The sequence below is a fragment of the Poecilia mexicana genome, unplaced genomic scaffold (genome assembly GCF_051168715.1).
Source record: "Poecilia mexicana isolate PSO_F unplaced genomic scaffold, ASM5116871v1 scaffold_11, whole genome shotgun sequence".
Taxonomy (NCBI): domain Eukaryota; kingdom Metazoa; phylum Chordata; class Actinopteri; order Cyprinodontiformes; family Poeciliidae; genus Poecilia; species Poecilia mexicana.
The window spans coordinates 14,487,556-14,507,056 of record NW_028263380.1 but is presented as its reverse complement, the minus strand read 5'-3'; the positions used below and the strand labels follow the sequence as shown (position 1 = coordinate 14,507,056).

Below are 19,501 nucleotides of genomic sequence, written 5' to 3'. Positions count from 1 at the left end.
CTCTTCCCTTACTCTTTCTCTCTCTCTCTCTCTCTCTCTCTCGTTGTTAACCCTCCAGATCTCTCCAGAGGTGCTGTGCCGTGAAGGCATCAAGGTTTACCGTACGGTCCAGCGGAGTGGTCAGTTTGTGGTCTGCTTCCCCGGTGCCTTTGTCTCTAAAGTGTGCTGTGGCTACAGCGTGTCGGAGACGGTGCACTTTGCCACGCCACACTGGATGAACCTGGGTTACCAGGCTGCAAAGGTCAGTCCATGACACCAGGTGAACATTTTAGTTGTGCTGAATATGAGCAGATATACCCAGCAGTAACTTGGACGTTGGGTCAAATAAAGCAGACATTTTTCTTTTAATTTAATTCAACATTTTTAACTCTGCAAGAACAATCCAACAAGTATTTACTTGCGCAAAAGGGATATTTGGAAAGAAAAGTCGACTGTTTACATCGGTTCACTAAAAGAAATGAATTCCATATGTAACATGTGATTTATGCTCGTTTTTGCCCAGGACCTGAAATTTCGTTGCATAGCCAAGCCCTTCTCCATGGAGAAGCTACTGTATCAGATCGCCACCGCCGAGTCCAAGAGGGACAACGGCCTTCTCCTCACCACCATCTCCACCCTACTCAAAGACCTCAGGCAGGATGCCACACCACACAAAAACACTTCTTTATAATGTCACAGATCTAAAATAAGTCTTGATTTAAAATATTCATAAAGGGACCAGGTTAGGGCTTTGACTTGTAGAAGACTGAAAGGCTAGACTTTTTGTGTGCAATAACATAGTATAATATAAGTATTTACGCCAAAATTTTAAATAAAATTATACAGCACGAAGGGATCACTTATTTATTTTAATATATTGTGTTGTTATTTTGATGCACAGACTAGAGCAGAAATGTCCTTTAAATTTAGAAGTAGTAACTACGTGTTGTTTACAGTGCTATACATTTTTGTCTCAATTGTATCATTTCAGGCATTTTTTGAATAACACAAAAATTAATTGGGTAATTAGTTTCCTGCAGTCGACCGCTTTACAGATCCCACTTCTAGTTTTCCAACAGTACTTTTAAATTCACATTACTTGTATGAGGGAGACTATATAGTGATTCTTTTTGCTTTCGCACCATGACAGTCAGAAAAGTGGGAGCCTTCCTTCAGGCAGCTCACCAGCAGGGTGCAGCAACTGATGTGGGAGAGGGTCAGTGTTGTATTACTCTAAAAAAAAAAAAAAAAGGAAGGATTATCCTATGAGGCACCCCAATTAAAGTACTTTAGTTGGTGGAAAGAGTGTGATGGAAACTTTGATCAGTTTTGAAGCTGTCATTTTTTTTTTTTTTTTTATTACTTTGGTGCTTGTAGCTGACCTGGTGCCTATAAAGATCAAACACATATACTTTTTTCTAAGTGTGTTACTTCCTGTTAAATTCTTTGCCCGTTATTTGTCCACGTTGTTTTGGGAATACGTATAAACATTTAGTAAATATCACCAGAGAAACTTTACTCCTGTTTGCTCAGTTGCAATCAAACGTCGACAGGTTCTGCTCTGCGCTTCCTGAAAACGGTCTCCTGTCTCTTTCTGAAACCTGCTTCTCGCTCGCCCTCCAGGAACATAGAGTTGCACCAACGTCAGGAACTTTATAACGCGGGTTTGCTGTCCTCTGCCCGGTACGGCACGCACGACGGCAACCTCTGCCCCGCCGACGGGCGCAAGAAGCCCCGTGGGAAATGGCTGGCACTGGAGTCCTTGGAGAGACGCTGCCAAATCTGTCAACACCTCTGCTACCTGTCCATGGTGAGAGCAGAGTGTCTAAACTAAACCTTTTCACAATAATCCAGTGAGAACCATGATCTAAGAGCGGAGGACATTTATAAAGGGTTGCAAACATCCCTGTTGCTCTTTGATCTGTTTTCCTAGTGGTAATATTGTATCGTTTTCACATCTTTGCAGGTGGTTCAGGAGACGGACAACGTGGTTTTCTGTCTGGAGTGTGCACTGCGCTACGTGGAGAAGCACAAGTCCTGCAGGGGCCTTAAGATGATGTATCGATATGACGAGGTGAGATGTTCTCTCTGTGTCCAGAAGGGGGCGGCGTCAACTTAGAAATAAAACTGAACACTCACCGTTGACACTCTTTCAGAATGCTTTTGTCGGCTTATGAATAAATGATTAAACTCTGGCTGCTGAAAGCGTAACCAAATTTATTTACACTTGAACTTTTCTCGTATTCTCTTTGTTTTTTCTCTTTTTACTTAATGTACATTTGCAAATGCATATCCTGCAGCTGCGGGTTAACAAACAACAATGTTATGAAAGTTAATCAGTTTGCTCTAATGCAATTCAAAAAGTGAACTTCATATATTCTCTAAATTTTGTTCATGCAGAAGCATGTATTTCATGCATTTATTTTGATTAATGTTTCTTAAAGAAAATCAAATCTCATAAGATTAAAAGTTTACATAAAACCAATAAAAACAAATATTCATGCAGAAACGTTAGCCTTCTGAAAACTGCGTCAGTGTACAGAACACGCCGTCACAGGCTGATCAGGGCGCAGTGAAATGCACCTGTGCTCGATTAAACAAGAGCATCTTCCCAACCCTGGAACTGTGGAGATCATTTTAAGTTCTTTCAAAAACGAAAATGTCTACAAAAGTAAAAGTTCACCCCACTTGTGTTTGTGCTCATCCCATTTTCCGCAACACTGTTCCCGTACAGGAGCAAATCAACAGTCTGGTGAACCAGGTGTGCGGTAGGGCCATGCTAAAGAACGGAGGGGTCGGCGTCGGAGGAGGAGCCGTCATTGTTAGCGGAGGAGTGGGAGACTCTTGCCACACTCTGAGCCCCGCCAAAGCGTCGCCAGCCAAGCGGGGGCCCCGGAAGCGCGCCACTGTGGAGGTGTCCCTGGCCCGCCTGTCGTCCATCCACATGCCGAAGGCGGCGGCCGTGTCCTGAAGCGGACAAGCGGGGGATCTTCTGCCACTTCTGTTTTGTTTCTACATTAAGCAGGATCACTAATCCCCCCCCCCCCCCCCCGCACCCCCACCACCCAGCCCTCACCCGAGCTCAGTCTCCATTTCGCTCACCTCTCCTTTAGCGACAGCTTGTTTCTGAAAAACAGAAAAATAAACGCAAAGCAAGATGTCTTTTTTGCACTAGTGTGAAAGAAGAATTAGTTTTTATCTCGAGTGATATTTTTTATGATTTTATAGTCTCCCCCCTCCCCCCACTCGCCCCCGACCTGCTCTGAATCAACAGTACAAGCATTAACATTCAGAGGAAGACTTGACAGGGCCCCATTTTTACCCCTCCGTCCTTTCTGACTCAGAATGGGTTACATTTGTTACCTTTTTCTTGCATCACTTGCTCCTGAGACTGAACCCCCCCATCCCTGTTAAAATTTGGAACGAATAAAATGGATCCCCCACCACCATGTTTAAGTTTTTTCCCCCCTTCCAGATGACGTTAAGTAGTTACCCAAAGTTTCTCTCTGTCCTTGATTTTAAGGAAGAAGAGTCCTTTCTTATTGAATTTTATGCGTTTGTGATGCATTTCCTGCAGATTTTCTTTAAAGGAGGTGATGCAAGATTTAAAAACTTGAAAAGACGATGTTGGTTGGCTACATTTTTTGAGTTCTATTTTGAATCTTTAGCTTTCTTTTTTTTTCTGCTAGGTTTGGTTTTGTTTCTCCTTCTCGTATTTTATTTTGTTTCGTCTGTCAGCGGACGTGAGCGAAACAGAGCCTCACTTCCGCGTCGACACGGAGGGATCTCTCGCCAGAAATCAGTGCCTGACACTTGGCGAGGAGATCCGTTTTATTGGTGCTGTTGGTTATAATTACTGTATAACAACACAAAAAAATAAAAATAAAAAAAAAAGATGTTTGAGGGGGGCGTTTGGTGCCTGCTTCACGCCCCACAGGTCAGAAAGGCTTTCAGGCTTTTCTGGTTCTAGATGTGCAATCGTGTTAACATTCCATTCTTCCAGTCCTCTTGTTTCATCTGTACCAGTAAACATTAATTATTATTATTATATTATTATTTTGGGGTTTTTTGTTTCCCATTTGTTGAGCTGATGTGTTATCTCAAGTAGAGCCACTAGTTAATGAGTGTAAAATGTGAAATATCGATTTTTCTTTCTTTGCTTTTTTGCTATTTTGTCCCCTTTTTTTTCCAGATATATTATGAGTAATTTTTACAGAGGAAAAAAGTCCAACACAAACAAACAAACATCAACCTTTTTGTACATATATCCTGTAAATTTCTTTAAATACTTGAGCCTTTTGCCGGGGTTAAGTAAGAAAGAAAAGGAAGGAAAAGAATGCAGAAGAGAGAGTTTTCCAGAGAGGAGAGTGCTTGATGAAGAAAAAGCCTTACAATTCCCTTTCTTCATCTGTGTGAGTTAGATGCTTACAGGGTTTTGCTCTGGTAAATGTGTATAAAAATTTTAAGTGCTGCTTATATCACTAAGAAAGAAGATATTGAGTAGCCAATGATTGCCCCCTCCTGACCCCTACACTCCCCCCCCCTCTTTTCCTCCAGCCTAGTTTTGTTTGTTTAGCTTTACTTTTTTAAAGAAAAGGGAAAAAAAGGATATGTTGACAAAAAATGGGTTTTTACATTTTCATTACTGAAAATTCAACAAAAATGTAGTAGCTACTCATGTTGCACTGAGCTTGCCAGTGGTGACTGTCAAGGAAAAAAAAAAAATCCTATAATCCAGTTTGTCGGTATTTGTCCCTCGCAGAAGACTGAACTGTTTTAGGACTATTTAAAGAAATACCAAGGTGTTTTCAGCTTCATAAAAAGTGGTTGTCAAGTTTTTATGGCCTTACAATATATTTTATTCTTACGGGATTTTTTTTTCTTCCAGTTTTTGTTTTATTGCTTAGTTCTCGTTTGTTTTTTTCTTCCATTTTCTACAATATAAACTACTTGCTCACAATGGGATCTCTGGTGACTTAATTTATTAAAGCCGCACGTCGGCCTTTCCTTTCATTGGGAAAGAGTTTCATGTTGGTTATATTTACAGTTTTTTACTTTTGCAGTTTGTACTTAAGGTTTAATAAAAACTTACAGACAATTCACTGTCGGTCCTTTCCAACCTACTTGTGTCTTGTTTCTTTGTGTCGAGTTTTCATTTGAGTACAGGAGAAAATTACTTTGTGCTGCCTCATCAATATTTTATTTGCATGTTATTATATGTCAGTAATATTTAAGTAGAGCCAGTTTTCTCAAACTTTACTGAAATCTGTTTCCAAATCATTAAATACAAAAATGTGGAAATCAAAACGGTTTCATAAGCTTCATTTAAAAGCCACAATCATTTTAAGGAGTTGTCAAAAAGCCATAAGTGCTACTATCAAATTCAGCTAGAAAAAGTAGCATTTCCTGTGAAAATCCAGTGTGAATTCTTTCATTGAACATTTTTAGTGAGAATTGCATTTGAAGTCAAAAGAAATAGGCAGGAGCAGCAGAATAAAGCAAAACACAAATAGAAAAACTTAGAGTAAAAACTTTCAGCTAATGGAAAAGTCCCACCTAAAGAGTATTAGAAATTTGTGCAGAACACCATTTACAAAGCTAAGCTGTAAGGTCAGGACACAGCTTGTAAGCGAAAATGAGCTATAAAGCTAGCTGACTAGAGCTAGCTGACTAGCATCTTGACCTACCTCACATGCTCCATACAGTGTGAAAAGACCCATGTAACAACTAAAATTAGCTAAGAAACTAAATAATTGTAGCATCTAGACTAGCATGCCGACCTACAGTAATGTACTCCATGCAGTGTGAAAAAACTCAGTAATGTAATAAGCAGAAACATTAAAAAACTGAAAGGGTCTACTATCATCTTTCAAAGCAAAACTTTCTGCTTGTATATTGAAAAAAATGGAAAGAAATCATTTTTAGCTAAAATTAGCTAAATAATATAGATTATGCTAATGGTTGTGGGTCACTACTCTGTTTCACAACATTAAATTTGTCCATCCAGATATAACAGCAAAGTGTAAGATGCTAGCTTAAAAGCTTTTAGCTCAATAGTCTGCATGCTAGTTACAGCATACAGACTATCACTAGCATGTTGTCTAAATTTAGTAGGTTTTCATAAAATGTAAAAAAAACAGGTTTGAAGGGAGGATAAGGTGAATGTGTGATAAATGCCAACAATAACCATGCAATACTTAATGGTTAGACATCATTTGACAGCGCTGGATTCCTTAAACACATGATTTACTTTACAATCTTTATTTGTTCTATAACATGCTGTCACTGTAAGGTACAAAGACTGGAGAAAATGGGAGTGGAAAAGAAAGAAGTAACTCCAGCCCAAAGAAAGACTTGGTTTAAAACATCCACATTAACCTAAAGATAACTCAAAATGTAGAGAGTTGGCCAAAAGTAAGAAAAAAAAACAAAAAAAAACAGACATTTGAATTAACTAAACCAAATTAGGGCAAAAATGTAAAACCATTACAAAACAAACAGCCAACTGAGATGTTCTCCTACAAGCTGCAAAGTAAACAAAAACCCACTCACTCCATTTGCATCCAGTGTTTGTGAGCTGCCCCAGTAGCTCTTAAAACTTTAAAGTGCAGTGAAATGACTGTTGTACATCAGCGCTCTTTACTATTCAAAATAAACCCACACAGCAACTTTGAGCCTTGAAAAGACATTTACTCTCAGTGTTGGAGTGGTGATGCCTTACATCTCTGGGGGAAAACAGAATTAATACACACAGAGAAAAGTAATTCCTGGTTTAAGAGACACTTTTCTTTCCAAACATGCAGTTACCCTAACTCAGTAATGAGCAAACAGGCTGTTTTCACTCACACTTTTAATCTTGCTCACATTTCTTTTTTTTTTCCTCAAAATGCTTCGAGGGAAATCAATTCACTCTGAAGCAGAAACATTATTAACAAGTCAAGAAAATTAAACAAAGGGTAAGAAAAATGAAGGGAAAAATGCATTTACACTGCACAAATATTAACAATTTCTGACCCCAAAAACCCCCAAAACTAAATAAAGATTTGGCCTTCAGGCCGATGTCCAGTGCATAGCACGCTCCGAGATGGGGATTTGGTCCTAGTTCAGAAGAAATCTGTCCAAAATGTACAGGTCATGGGCAAGGTTCATGTTTGTTTGTGTGAGCAAATGTTTCTAAAACAGCTGAAACCTCAGCAGAACAGTCAGTTCCGACAGGAATAAAGTCAGAAATTTGGCACATGAGAGCTGGTTGTCACATTTATCCATAATGAAAGTAAGAACAGTTTGTGCCCTCTGCACATCGTTCATCGGCTCGATTCATCTAAATTGCATCAAAAATCTAATTTATACTGGCACAGAAACAGCTTTCGTTCCATCTGTTTAATAGGAGCTTTATGGATATGTTTTACTCAATCAGGACGATCGTCCTGAAGTGAGAACTTTACAAAATTTGAAGCTGCACTTGCTGCATGGTTTTTTTTTTTTCTTCTCCCCGCTTTATCAGGAAAACTGTAGATTTGTCTTAAAAAATGTGGTTGAGCTAAATAAAATAATGTCCGATAAAAGGAAATGAGTTTGGTTTGAGTTTAATACATAACTTTTGTTCCGTGAAAGGAAGATTAGGATCACAGTCCCGAAGGTAGTTCCTTTTTTTTCATTATCAACATATGAGAGGTAAAAACACTACTATATGTTCAGTTAAAGTTCCAACAATCAGAAAACAGGTTTAGGATATATGCACAATACGTTTCACTATAAAGCATGAACAGAATTTGAGCTTACCGAGTCGGACCGATGGCTTATCTATGACCTCATTTCCTTTCTCGGGAACAGGCTTTGCTCAGCCTCAACATGCAGAGGTATAGAAACGGAACGTCAGGATTTCCACAATGTTTCTTGTTTTCACATTTTTCTATTACATTTCTGGATGTTTTTCAACAGTTTTTTTTTTGTCAATCATTTACCTTCACAATGCTTCGTACTCTGAATGTTTCACAAATCCTAAAAATAATGCAATTTCAAAGGTGTTTTTTTGATTAAGCCTTTGAAATAAACTCTGCTTTTTCTGTATTATTCTCTCATGCTTAATCTTAATCTCAAGTAAAGGGTGTTCTTTTTAATGCATTTATTTTTTGTAAATGCTTCTCTCTTTTTGAAGAAAAAAACAAATATCACTTGAATGTTTGGTTTGCTGATTGAAACTTATTGAGATTCAGATGTAAATAATATAGTCTTATATCCGGAATATAATTATAGCAACTTTCATACATGTTTTTTTTTTTTTTTTTAAGACTGAGCAAGAAGCCTGTAGTACCAAACCTGATTCTCTGAAAAACCTTAAACTATTTCATTTTATTGAGCCAAAAAAAAACGGATCACAAACATCTCGAAAAACATTTGATCAGACTGAACTTACATCACTGGTCTTAAGGCAAGTTTTATGTGGCAGTTAGTGCAACCTCAGTGTCATCTCTCTGATGAAGTGAAAGGTTTTTGGGAATAAAAGCCAATAAATAGAATAGAATACAATAGAATACAATAGAATATAGATCTAAGTTTGGCAGCTCTGAGGGTTTTCACTCTTTAAATCAAGTCCATCTGTCCTCAAACCTGCTGCCTCCTCTCCTCACAGTCTCGACTGCTCTGATCCTCCTGGTCCTCTCTGTCCGCCAGCACAGCGTCCGGGTGGACCTCCTCTTCGTCCAGGGTCACCACTACTGGGGGTTTTCTTCTCCTCCCTCCTCCTCCTCCTCCAACAACACCGCCACCGCCGCTTCCTCCTTGCTCGGCCTCCTCCTCGTCCTCATCGTCCTCCCCGGCCTCAGTGTCCTGGCTGGCTGAATCCGTGCAGGTGGAGGACAGGGACGAAAGCTTGTGTCGGAGCTCAGCCTGTGTGGGGACCTGGAGGCTGATCTCGGTTGTAAAGGACTCAATGTCTGGACCTTTTAGATAGCAGAAGGACTTAATTAGGTCAATGAACAGAGAATGCTGTAGGAGCGACGGTGTCTTTTAGACTCTCGTGTTTATTTGGCAGTAATCGTTTCTCTCTAGATAATTCAGACATTTGAAATTTTTGCCATCTGTTGGGTAAATTGTATTATTATCAACTATTTGTTATATCTTTATTATGTCCTTAGTTTATGTAGCCTTACTTATTTAGTTTAGTCATATGTTTTAAGAAATGTTTCTATATTGTTAATCACTCTGCTTTCCTTTCTTAGAGGGCCTCTCTGAAGAAGAGCAGTGACAGCAGCTCTTCACAGAACGCCCTGCTTTGACCTCTTAGATAGCTATAAAACCATCGCCGTGAAGATTCACAACTTGTCCTGTTTGATCCTGGGTCAGGAACTGGATAAGCTAGTGTTAGATAGATTGTGTTGTTAGTTAGTGATAATCTTGGCGCTGTGACTGTGTGATGAAGTGTTTTCCCCTCCCTTTAGAGTTACAGAGCTCTCTGTGATTAGGGATCCTAAAGACAATAAAAAGAGAGGGGCAGGCAAATGTGCTTCAGAGCGGTAGGAGATTTGTAACTGAAAGCACATCTCTGTCTGTTCTCCTCGCGAATATTAAGAATCTAACTTTCTCTTGTCTTTCCTGTGTTATTTGCTGTGTTTAATAGGTGTCAACTCTGACACCATCCAACGATGAGCTACAAATAAAAGTTGCTAAAGTTTTTTGAAGTTTACATGCAGCTGTGAATTTATGGAATTCTCACCAAAGGAACTACAGATTGGACATTTACCTGCATCCCGTTTAAAAATATAGCTCTTAATAGGATGTATACTAGACGAGTATTCATACTACCTAATTTTTTTTCACATTTTGTCAAGTTAAAGCCACAATTTTCACTGCATTTTTTTTTTTTGATTGTCACATAAAATCATCAACAACAAAGAAAAAAAACGTTGAAAAATGTGGAGTGCATTTGAATTCTACCTGGTTTTGCCATAAAATCCAGTGCAACCAGCAGCCTCCCCAAGTTATTTAACTTGTTTAAAACCGGGACGCACAGCATTATGTCCAAATGACGTGACCTAGAGCTCACTGACAGGTTGCGGTGTGATTTTCTGCACATTTACCTGTGACCGGTGAGGCAGCGCTGTTGTCCTCTCCCCCAGAGTGCAGGAAGACATCCAGAGCCTCGTGGTCGGACATGTCCATCAGGTCCATCTGCTCCAGCATGTCCACGTTCACCTCCATGGACGACATGCTTCCTATTGGCTCTGGACACGACAAATCGCAGTCAGGTATCGGGGAATACCAAAAGGCGTGGGAAAGGCAGAAGCAAGGAGTTGAGTCCAGGAAGGAAGGCGCTTTGCTCTAAGTCGCAATCATTACTCACCGATACAGATGCATAAGCAAATGACCACAAACAAGCCAGATGGAGTTTGAAATGTGAAAGCAGGTATGATTAAAAAATAAAAGTAAAATAAATGAATAAAGTGCAAAAACTATGTAGCTTTAACATGACAGGAAATAAACTTACACACTATTTATTTTATTTTATTTTTTTATTTAACCAGACCTGAAAAATTACTTAAATTCAAGATTTTATAGACTGCTTAGTTGAGTTGCTCCTCAGTGTGAACGACTACAGCAAATATCTAATGCAAAAGCGGCTGAAGGGTAAAAGTGTTAAAATCCACATTTGTAGCAACCAGTCTGAACTTAATGTGACGGGAACTGAGCCAAGTTTTACAAAAAAAAACAAAAAAAAACGTTTTGATCTCAGCCTTGAACTAATTCCACTTTTTTATTGAGCATGAGTTCAATTCGAAGTCCTAAACTGAGAACATTTTTGAGAACTTTCCACCACAAATGAACTCCTGCACCTCACAGCAATCGGTGTTTCAGCCCAACGTAACGAGGACAAAAAAAAAACAAAAAACGACTGAATATCTGCTACAGTATTTAGAGCGAAACCTCTCGACTTATACATGAAGGAGACGTTGTGTATAGATTGTGTTCATGTGAGAAAAAAAACAAACAAAAAAAAAACGTTTTTCTTGGAGTTATTACTGTAACACGACATCAACAGTTTTAGCGTTTGCACTGCAGCTTACTCAGCTATTCTTGGGAATCACTTAGAAAATGGCAGTGGGAGACACATTATGACAAAGAACTGAATCATTATCAGCTGTGACGTTAACAGATTAGAGGAGTCATTAATTTTATGTATGAACTGCCTACAAAGGATTATACACGACGGGTACGTGACGAAATTCTCCAACGAAAACGAGCCAACGTATTTCCAATTTTAGATGAAATCTTTCTTGTGAGCCAACACACTCCTGGATTCACCACCTTGAGGGGGGGTTGCAGAGCCCCACGGTTTGCCATAATGGTTTTGCTGCATGCATCACAGACAGCCAGTCCTGGCACTGACAGGGGGGAGGGTGGGGAGGAAGGGGTTAGCGGGGGCAGGGTGGCGTGGGGGCAGCAGAGTTGTAAGCACATGAGGGAGAAGCCAACGTGATTAGTTGTTGGAGCAGGAGTTGCTAGAAGATGCGTTTGCTACCGTACCTCAAGGAAAATGAGGAGGAGTAGAAGAGGGCGGCACAGGGAAGGAGAGCAGAATGAAGAGTCAAAGAAAGAGAAGAGGAAGAAAGGAAGAAAGAAAGAAAGAAAGAGGGGGGATGTTATTTCCAAATAGAGGCTGCCTTAAAGTCCCCCTGCCCTTTAAGCTGCAACACAAACACATACAGATTATACACAACAGAATGTCACACCGGGATTAATTCAGACCGTTCTTGCATGCGTTTCTCACCATTAGGCTGTTTTCTTATCTGACATTTTTTTAAAGGAAACAGATCTAATTTGTGCTAATGGACGCTCAGTATGCAGACTCCTTCCAGTGCGCATCCATACGGCCCTTCTCGTCAAAGCCGTGCGAAACATGGGATGGATGACAGATTGCGCCCTGCAGCGGTGTCTCCAGCACAGGAACATGAATAAAACAGTGATGCTTGGTAATGTTGAAAAGGTTTTTTGGTCCTCTCGACTGAAAACATCTTTTCCCCAACAGACAGCCTCTGACATGCTCCTCTGTTTGTTTTGGTGTGACCTTGCCTAAAAGGGTACCCCTGCTGGGAGGGCTCTTATTGCCTGCAGGGAAATTACACAAAGTAAATGCCTGCATATGTGTGTGTGAGAGAGAGAGACAGAGAGAGAGAGTCTGTGTATGTGCAAGAAACTAAAAGTAAAGTCTAAGACCCTTGAAACCAGTTTGTGATTATTACTGAGGTTGTGGCGTTCACTTTGTGTTTTCTGTACGGGATTCCGTTCATGACAAATTTCCAGACTCTTCTCCAGAGTTCTGACTTGAGTTCAAACAGAGTAGTGCTGTGAACACCGTGCATCACGGTGCGTTTTAGGGTCACGTCCGGTCTTAGGTTTGTAACACCCACAGATGTTTACACCCGAGCCAAAGGTTCCGTTCTGGTCCTAGCGGTCCGAAGCACGTTCTTCCGCACGTTTGTGGCAAACAGGACTTCTCCTGACTGTCTTTCATCAGTTGTGATTGATGAAGTTGTCCAGTCAACAGATTCTCTCCCAGAGTCACTATGGGCTTCTTGACTACTTCTCATATTAATCCACCTATCTCTCTCTTAGGAGGTTCTCTCTTGTGCCATACTCCATTTTCAGACCATTTTCAGATGATGTATTGAACAGAGCTTGGCAAGATGTGGGATTGATTTATAACCTCCAGAAAATCTTGCCTAAACTGTCGTCTTTGTTCTTTGTGTGGTTTTTGTTCTACGTTTTGTCAACTAAACCTCTGGGATAAGCTTTCATTAGATATTTTTGTCAGAAAGCCCACCATGATTCAACAGTTTGCTTCATTTCACTGTTTTGTTTTTAGATTTTACTTTGAACAAAAAACAAAATAACCACTTCATTAACCACAAGCAGTTTTGACTGACGATAGAAACACAAACCCCACACATTTTCTCCATTCTTCATCCTTAAATCTCTTCCCTCTAGCTCCATCTCTCTCTCTTTCCCCATTGCTTCACAATCTTCTTTCATAAACTGGTTCCAGGGGATTAATGGAGGAGGATGGATGAATAATAGAGAGAGAGGGAAGAAAAAAAAAATCACATCACAAACCCCAACAGAGTCTGCAACATCTTTTAACACTGAGTCTTTGCAACTCCACGTTTCAGTCCATCCTTTGAGCTGACTTTTGGAGGCAAAACTGGGTGTAAACCACAGCAGGATGCTATTGCAGTCGCATTGCAAGACTATATCTATATGGTCTGATGTCATTCTTCAAAGCAAAGGCTTGAAGGATAGACCCTTGTTACAGAGCAACAGCGGCTCAGTGTTGTCATATGCAACTAAAGTGGATAAGGTCTCTGCTGGGAGCAACGGGACTCAAACATTAAGCTCAATAACATGTGGCTCTGTATTCTTTCAAGAATAAGATCGACGGAGATAAACTCATAAGCTCACACTTCCCGGATCATCAAACGAGACATTTTCTTCTCCTTACCTCTCCTCTCGGTGATCTGAAGGTATCCGGTGGACAGGTACTGCTCCATGTCTTGTTGAAAAGCCTCCTCGAAGAACTTCTGCCTCTCTTTCAGCTTCACCTGGGGCGTTGGGACCCCCGCTTGCTCGGCTCCAGGAACTTTCTGCGAGTGCTCCGCATCGAGCTCCACTGGAAGCGCAAGAGAAGTGAGTGCAAGTTAACTTTTTTTTTTATTTTTATTATTATTTCTAACAAGCAGCGGCCGTGCGCTACAAAAAAAAAAAACATAAAATAAAATAATGATGAAGTGGTGCAGCTCACTGAAACGGGGAACAAAAGAAGTAAGGCTTATTTCATCTGTCAAATTTCTGTCTTTTCCAGGAGGAAGATTCGGGAGGCCGGACTCAACCCTGACAGGTCGAGGTCAACGGTTACCGAAGCAGAACGACGTGGAGCTCTTGCTTTTTGAGGCGTTCAGATATTCTCTGATTCTCCCCGGCGTTTGTAACTCAATACTCCGTCCGTCTGCTGCGGGCTGCACAGGGGAGACCACACTGACTAACGTCTCGAGTGAGTAATCCCCACTGCTGCAAACACATCAGTAAACCAAGAACCAACACCTCCTGCTGTGTGTGTGTGTGTGTGTGTGTGTGTGTGTGTGTGTGTGTGTGTGTGTGTGTGTGTGTGTGTGTGTGTGTGTGTGTGTGTGTGTGTGTGTGTGCGTGTGTGTGCGTGTGTGTGTCCTCCCAGGCTCTGAAGCTTAAAAGACGAGGTTCAGGAGAGAGATACATTTGTATCGTTGAGCAGCACAGAACTTTACTGTGATGGTTTACACTTCAGATTCGAAGTGTCTGCAGTACTAAACCCTGCATTTAGGTCTGGACTTTGACTGGGACATTCTGACACGTGAACATGCTTGGACTTAAATTGTAAATCTGGCCGGTTTAGGGTTGTTGTCCTACCCAGAGATGAATCTTCACCACAGTCTCAACTATCTACAGCTTCTTCCAGGATTTCACGTTGCATGTTGCTTCATTTATCCCACCGTTAACTTTGACTAGCTTTCCCATCTCTGTGGGGGAAAAGAAAGGTCCCAATCCCCACAGCATGATGATGTCACCGCCATGTTTCTCCGTGTGGATGGTGTGTTCAAGGTGTTGTGCAGCGTTTGTATTGTGCCACATGTACATCATTTGAACCAGGTGAAGCAAAAACTAGGTGACTTGAGTTCTGGGTTGAACACATATATATGCATATAGACTTTTTTTTTGGTCTGAAATGCAATATGTATATATTTTTGTACAGTTTTGGCTTATTCAGTGCCTTTTCTGAGTCTGTATACTCCAGTTAAAGATTAATCGATTACTTAATTAGTTGACAATTATTTCAATAATGGATTCTTTGTGACTAATCATTTCAGCCCTACATATTCGACCTGAATCTTTGAGATATTTTAGCGTAAGGCACAGTTCCTGATTAGTAGGGAACGGGGGATGGAGTGTATGTTTGTCTGGAGGGGATAAATTAACTTTGCGTAATGCTTTCTGACATGATGGAAGCATGACTGTGCTGTTCGTGAGTGTAGGCACTGATGCAGCCTGGAACCTTGGAGGGGATGTCTCTTTATTTTTTCCTCAATTTTTCTCTGACAGACAAAGGGTTACATAAGTCCACCCACCGACTACAGCACGAGAGTCAGTTTAATATGTCACACCAAAACATATTAAACTGATCCACACATTAGCTGTGATTTAAATTGAGCTTGGACCAAAAGGTTTGGGCAGCTCCTGGACGTTCCTCCTGTGAATTCACATCTTACAGCCTCCCCTCCTCTTCAACTGCGGCGTCAGGGACTCAACACCCTGACATCGGAGATAAGAGTCCTGATAAACTCTGGGCTGTGGCAACAGATGGACACACACAAAACCAAAGAATAATGAGCTCCCATAAGAGCTCCCACTAACGCTCCTCGGAGACACAGCGGAAAAGAATAGCACTCTTCTTTCTCTCCGTCATTTCTTATCCAGCATCCAATTTATCTCATTCATCTGATGTTTCATGTTTGTCCCTCGTCTTTCCCCCATGACTCTGTCCTGGTTGGCTGGTGTGTCGGTGTGTGTGTGTGTGTGTGTGTGTGTGTGTGTGTGTGTGTGTGTGTGTGTGTGGCTCACAGAGACCGCTCTATTAGATTAAGGGCCTCAGGGAAGCTTTGTTAAGACTGTCAAGCATTGTGCGGGGTTAGTAGCTGCGGAAAGAGAAGGCATAATGGAAAAAAGAGGCCAGTGTGGTTAGTTATAATTAGGGCTTGTAGACAGACAGTAATAACAGTACTGTTGGATTCTGGGTTTTATTTTATTTGCCTCTAATCTAATTCTCAAGCCATTACTTTCCTGTACTGACTATTTGTTCACGTCTTTGTTCATGCTGACTGGACTCAGTCAACTATTTATTTGTCTGCCAGTCTGCTCCGCATCTTCTGTTGTATATACTATATTTCCAAGCAGGTGTAGTTCTTGTTAATTTGTTCATTCAGTGTCAAAATTGTGATCCAGAAGAATACATTTCAGGTTTGGACGTTTTTTTTTTTTTTTCTCGGAACAACAAAAAGGCTCGTGTGGCATGCAGGTCTGAGCAGTCTCAGTTCTTTTAACATTTGGAATCTGATATGTAGAAATGACTCCCGACTCCGTGAAAGAGTGTGAAACACTTACATATTTTAAAGCCAAACTTTAAACTATGTAAACCCTCAATCAGTCTTAATGCATGTAGACATATCCTTAGAGTGCTCACACTGAGCCAAACAATCTTTATTCGCTGGATAGGTAATGGAAACTATTGTTTTGGCCAAAACTAAAAGGACATTTTCTCTATTTTCATTTCAGCTTCTACCCTCACCTCAGACAGCAGCTGGGATTCATTTGCATAGTCTGTGGTTAAAAATACCAGCCTGTTTTTGTCTGTGAGGCCAGCAAGGCTGGACTGCATTTTGTTGGAAACAAAACAATTGTTATTTTATTGATAAGTTAAATGTTTATCACTGTTTATAGTAATATGCATAGAGAAAGTGCTGGCTGCTGCAGCCTACTGTTTATCGGTGTCATGTGGCCTGACTTGTAGAGGGCAGGGATGTCCAAATTGTGGCACAAGAGCCATCTGTGGTCCCTGGACTGCTTTTGCGTAACTTTTGGTACAACTTTAGCACAGACACTTGATGCAGACAAAAACCTCTTTTCAGATCATGGCACAAATATTCTGATCAATTAAAAGTCAGATACAACATGCAGGTATTTATCTTTTAAGAACTAAGCTTTTCGCTTTCATTTTTATTTTTACAGTAAGTAGGACCACAATTATTCAGTGATATTTACCCCAAACCCAGATCTGCTTTTGATTAATTTTTCAGATCTGGGTGAATATAGCAACCGATTTTGAAGAGAGAGTAGCGCAAATCCTACACTTACTCCTGAGAGTAGCCACATGTCCACGACCTAGAAAACAGAAAAACCTCCAAAAAATTTGGAATCTGCTTCCTGTTCTCCAAATATGGCAATTTCTTATTCCGGGATCTATAATAGTTCATATAGACCACTCCAACAAAACCTGACTGCTCACTGAAACATTGCATGTTACCATTATTGTTTAGCAACTAAAAATATAAAACAGTCTTTCTCCACAACAAAAAGTACGCACGCAATAGGTGTATTGGAAACACTTTCCAGCACGTATGAAACTAGTCAATACATTTTTATCAGGCTGAAGGTCAAGCGTTGGGTAAAGGAAGCAGAAGAACAACTTTTTAAGTGTTTCAAGAAGTTGGCAGAAATAACAAGTAAAGCAGAAAGTAAGCGCGTTGACATTAATCTACTAGCCAGGTTCGTGGTTTTCAGCTTCAGCAGTTGCAAAGCCTCTCATAGAGTTGACTGAAGACTGTGGCTGTGTGTGTTTATTAAAGTACGTTATGAACGTCACTGGTAAGTGTGACCGGTGACACACAGGCATAATATTAATACAGACTATAAAATCTCAATATACCACGTTTAAACTCTTCTATTGTTATCGCCCTCTCTATAAATAGCAGCGAGTTTAATGTACTTTACTTTTTTTTTAATCTCTTCTTCTTTCCAGACGCAGCTACCTACATCCTCCAACACGTGCTGCTGTGGCCACAGGAGCTATTTATAGCTCCCACCCGCTTAGCCTAAAGTTTGTGCTGATGAATTTCAAATAAAGTCACAAATAAGCATTTCTCCAAGGTCCGATACATTCTGCTGTTTCAAGCATCTTTCAGTGGTATACTTCTAACTTATACTGTAAAAGGCTCATGTAGGAATATATATCTGCAAATGATTCCAAACACAGGAAAGAAATTATCGAAAGCGAAAGACACAAATGTCAAGTTAACATTAAATTGGAAACTGGCAATGCAAGTTCAATGTGTAATGTTATATTACCTAACTTTGTGCATGCTGCGGTGCGTAATGCATCTGATCCAGCCATTAAAAAAAAAAAAAAGAAGTACCGTACGTTTAAGTTTGTCTGCTCACTTTGCCAGCTTTTACGCATCGCATCTGTTTTCAGCTGGTTTTATGTGCTTCGCATGCAGGAAGCAGAAGCCACAGGAAGAGGGGTTGCATGAGTGCAGGCATGTGTGAGTGAGTTTGAGATTCTGCACCTGTTTTTTTTGTTTGTTTTTCTCTGACAAACCGTAGTAGAAACCATTCAATTGCAAACTATCGCTTTTTTTTTTTGAAAAGTTATTTTATTAAATATCTGTAGCTCATCTGTTTTCGTTTTACACCAGCGTGACTTTGCATGAGACATATTCTCATGCATAAACGTGTTTCTATTTATAGAAGCGCTACGGACTGCAATTGAAATGTAAAGCAGATACTCCCATCAAAGGTTGCTTGTGACTTTGGGATTCAACTCGCTCCCTGCAAGTGGTGTTGAAGTTTTTTTTTTTTATTATTATTTTTTTTAGAAGCATGCCGATTTAGTCATCACATCTCTTATCTGGGCGCACATTTCAAAGACTTTTTAAAAACATCTTTTCAGCAGCATTTCTGAAGCATCAAACTAAATGGAGCACTTTCAGAATCCTTTAGACTCAGAGGGTCTGTAGCCAGAGAGCTAACAGGCCCTATTTAAGCATCTGCAGCAGCACTGATAGGCAACAAGAAGCCAACCTTTTTTCATATGGAAATACCCATATATAAGCCATCAGCAGCAGACTTCATTTAGTGGTGAGCCTCTCATTTACTCTCCAGTAGTGTCCTGGTGTACCCATAAGCTGTGCCAGTGGAGCCTTGATTCCTTGAACTTCTTCAAATTTGGTCACATTGGAAACACAAATGTCTAATTTTTATTCTTATTTTCGTTTTAGGATTTTATGTGATGGACCAGAAACATGTGAAGTGGAAGGAAAATAATGCATTATGTTAAATTTTGACTGAAGGGTGTCTTGACTTTCTACTTTATGCTTTGATGTAAAACCATTTCAACGTGGCTCTAAGCTGTATGTTTAGGATCTTTATCCTAAAACTATCTGGTCCAGTTTCCTGGCTTTCCTCCATCAGCTCTGACCCGGATGAAGAAAAGCTTCCCCGCAACATAATGCTGCCGTGTTTCACTGTGGAAATGTCGTGTTCTGAGGTTTAAGTTGTCACGCACACCTAGGAAGGATCTTTTGTGCGGTTGAAAAAAAAAAGAGTTACATTTTAGCGTCAGGGGCATCAAACTCAGTTTCATTGTGGGCCATATCAAATGTCTGAATGTTCTTAAAGGGCCGGTTGTGCCAAAATATATTGATAAAACCAATTAAACTGTTAAAATATCACTAAATAGCTGTTCCTCCAGGATTTTGTGATTACTTTAGTGATTTTAGCAGTCAAAATTGCAGATTTTGTGGTCCTGATTTAGAAAAGTTAGGAATTTTTACGAAATTTGTGCTAATGCATGATATTAAATGTGACTTTTTATTATTTGTCATAGCAATTATGGACTATAATTTGACATCAAGTAAAGCTGAGGCAGCGGTCACTTTTAAAC

General features: G+C 40.2%; 2 protein-coding genes across 2 annotated transcripts in view; one reads left to right on the top strand and one right to left on the bottom strand.

Moving 5' to 3' along the window:
- The window catches only part of jarid2b (jumonji and AT-rich interaction domain containing 2b), a 114,217-nt gene extending 109,119 nt beyond the window's left edge, over positions 1–5,098 (top strand). The window contains exons 14-18 of the mRNA XM_014981236.2: positions 59–241; positions 503–633; positions 1,603–1,789; positions 1,946–2,053; positions 2,714–5,098. Coding sequence (XP_014836722.2) covers positions 59–241; positions 503–633; positions 1,603–1,789; positions 1,946–2,053; positions 2,714–2,950 — 846 coding nt within the window. The 3' untranslated portion in view covers positions 2,951–5,098. The remainder of the gene's footprint in view (positions 1–58; positions 242–502; positions 634–1,602; positions 1,790–1,945; positions 2,054–2,713) is intronic.
- Positions 5,099–6,219: 1,121 nt separating this feature from the next.
- Positions 6,220–18,815, bottom strand: dtnbp1b (dystrobrevin binding protein 1b). The gene is made up of 4 exons (XM_088010259.1): positions 17,905–18,815; positions 13,475–13,642; positions 10,059–10,202; positions 6,220–8,921 (listed from the first exon to the last, which is right to left on the bottom strand). The coding sequence occupies exons 1-4, from the start codon at positions 18,014–18,016 to the stop codon at positions 8,584–8,586; spliced, it is 762 nt and encodes a 253-aa protein (XP_087866385.1). The 5' UTR covers positions 18,017–18,815; the 3' UTR covers positions 6,220–8,583.
- Between the last annotated feature and the right edge of the window lie 686 nt (positions 18,816–19,501).

What these genes read in the sequence shown, in the direction of transcription:
- dtnbp1b (XM_088010259.1), bottom strand. Translation starts at nt 18,016, where the DNA reads ATGCGTAAAAGCTGGCAAAGTGAGCAGACAAACTTAAACGTACGGTAC. An exon ending in CGCAGCATGCACAAAGTTAG is followed by an intron (nt 13,643 to 17,904) that starts GTAATATAACAT and finishes TTGCGCTTCCAG; the next exon opens with TGGAGCTCGATGCGGAGCAC. An exon ending in TCAGATCACCGAGAGGAGAG is followed by an intron (nt 10,203 to 13,474) that starts GTAAGGAGAAGA and finishes TGTCGTGTCCAG; the next exon opens with AGCCAATAGGAAGCATGTCG.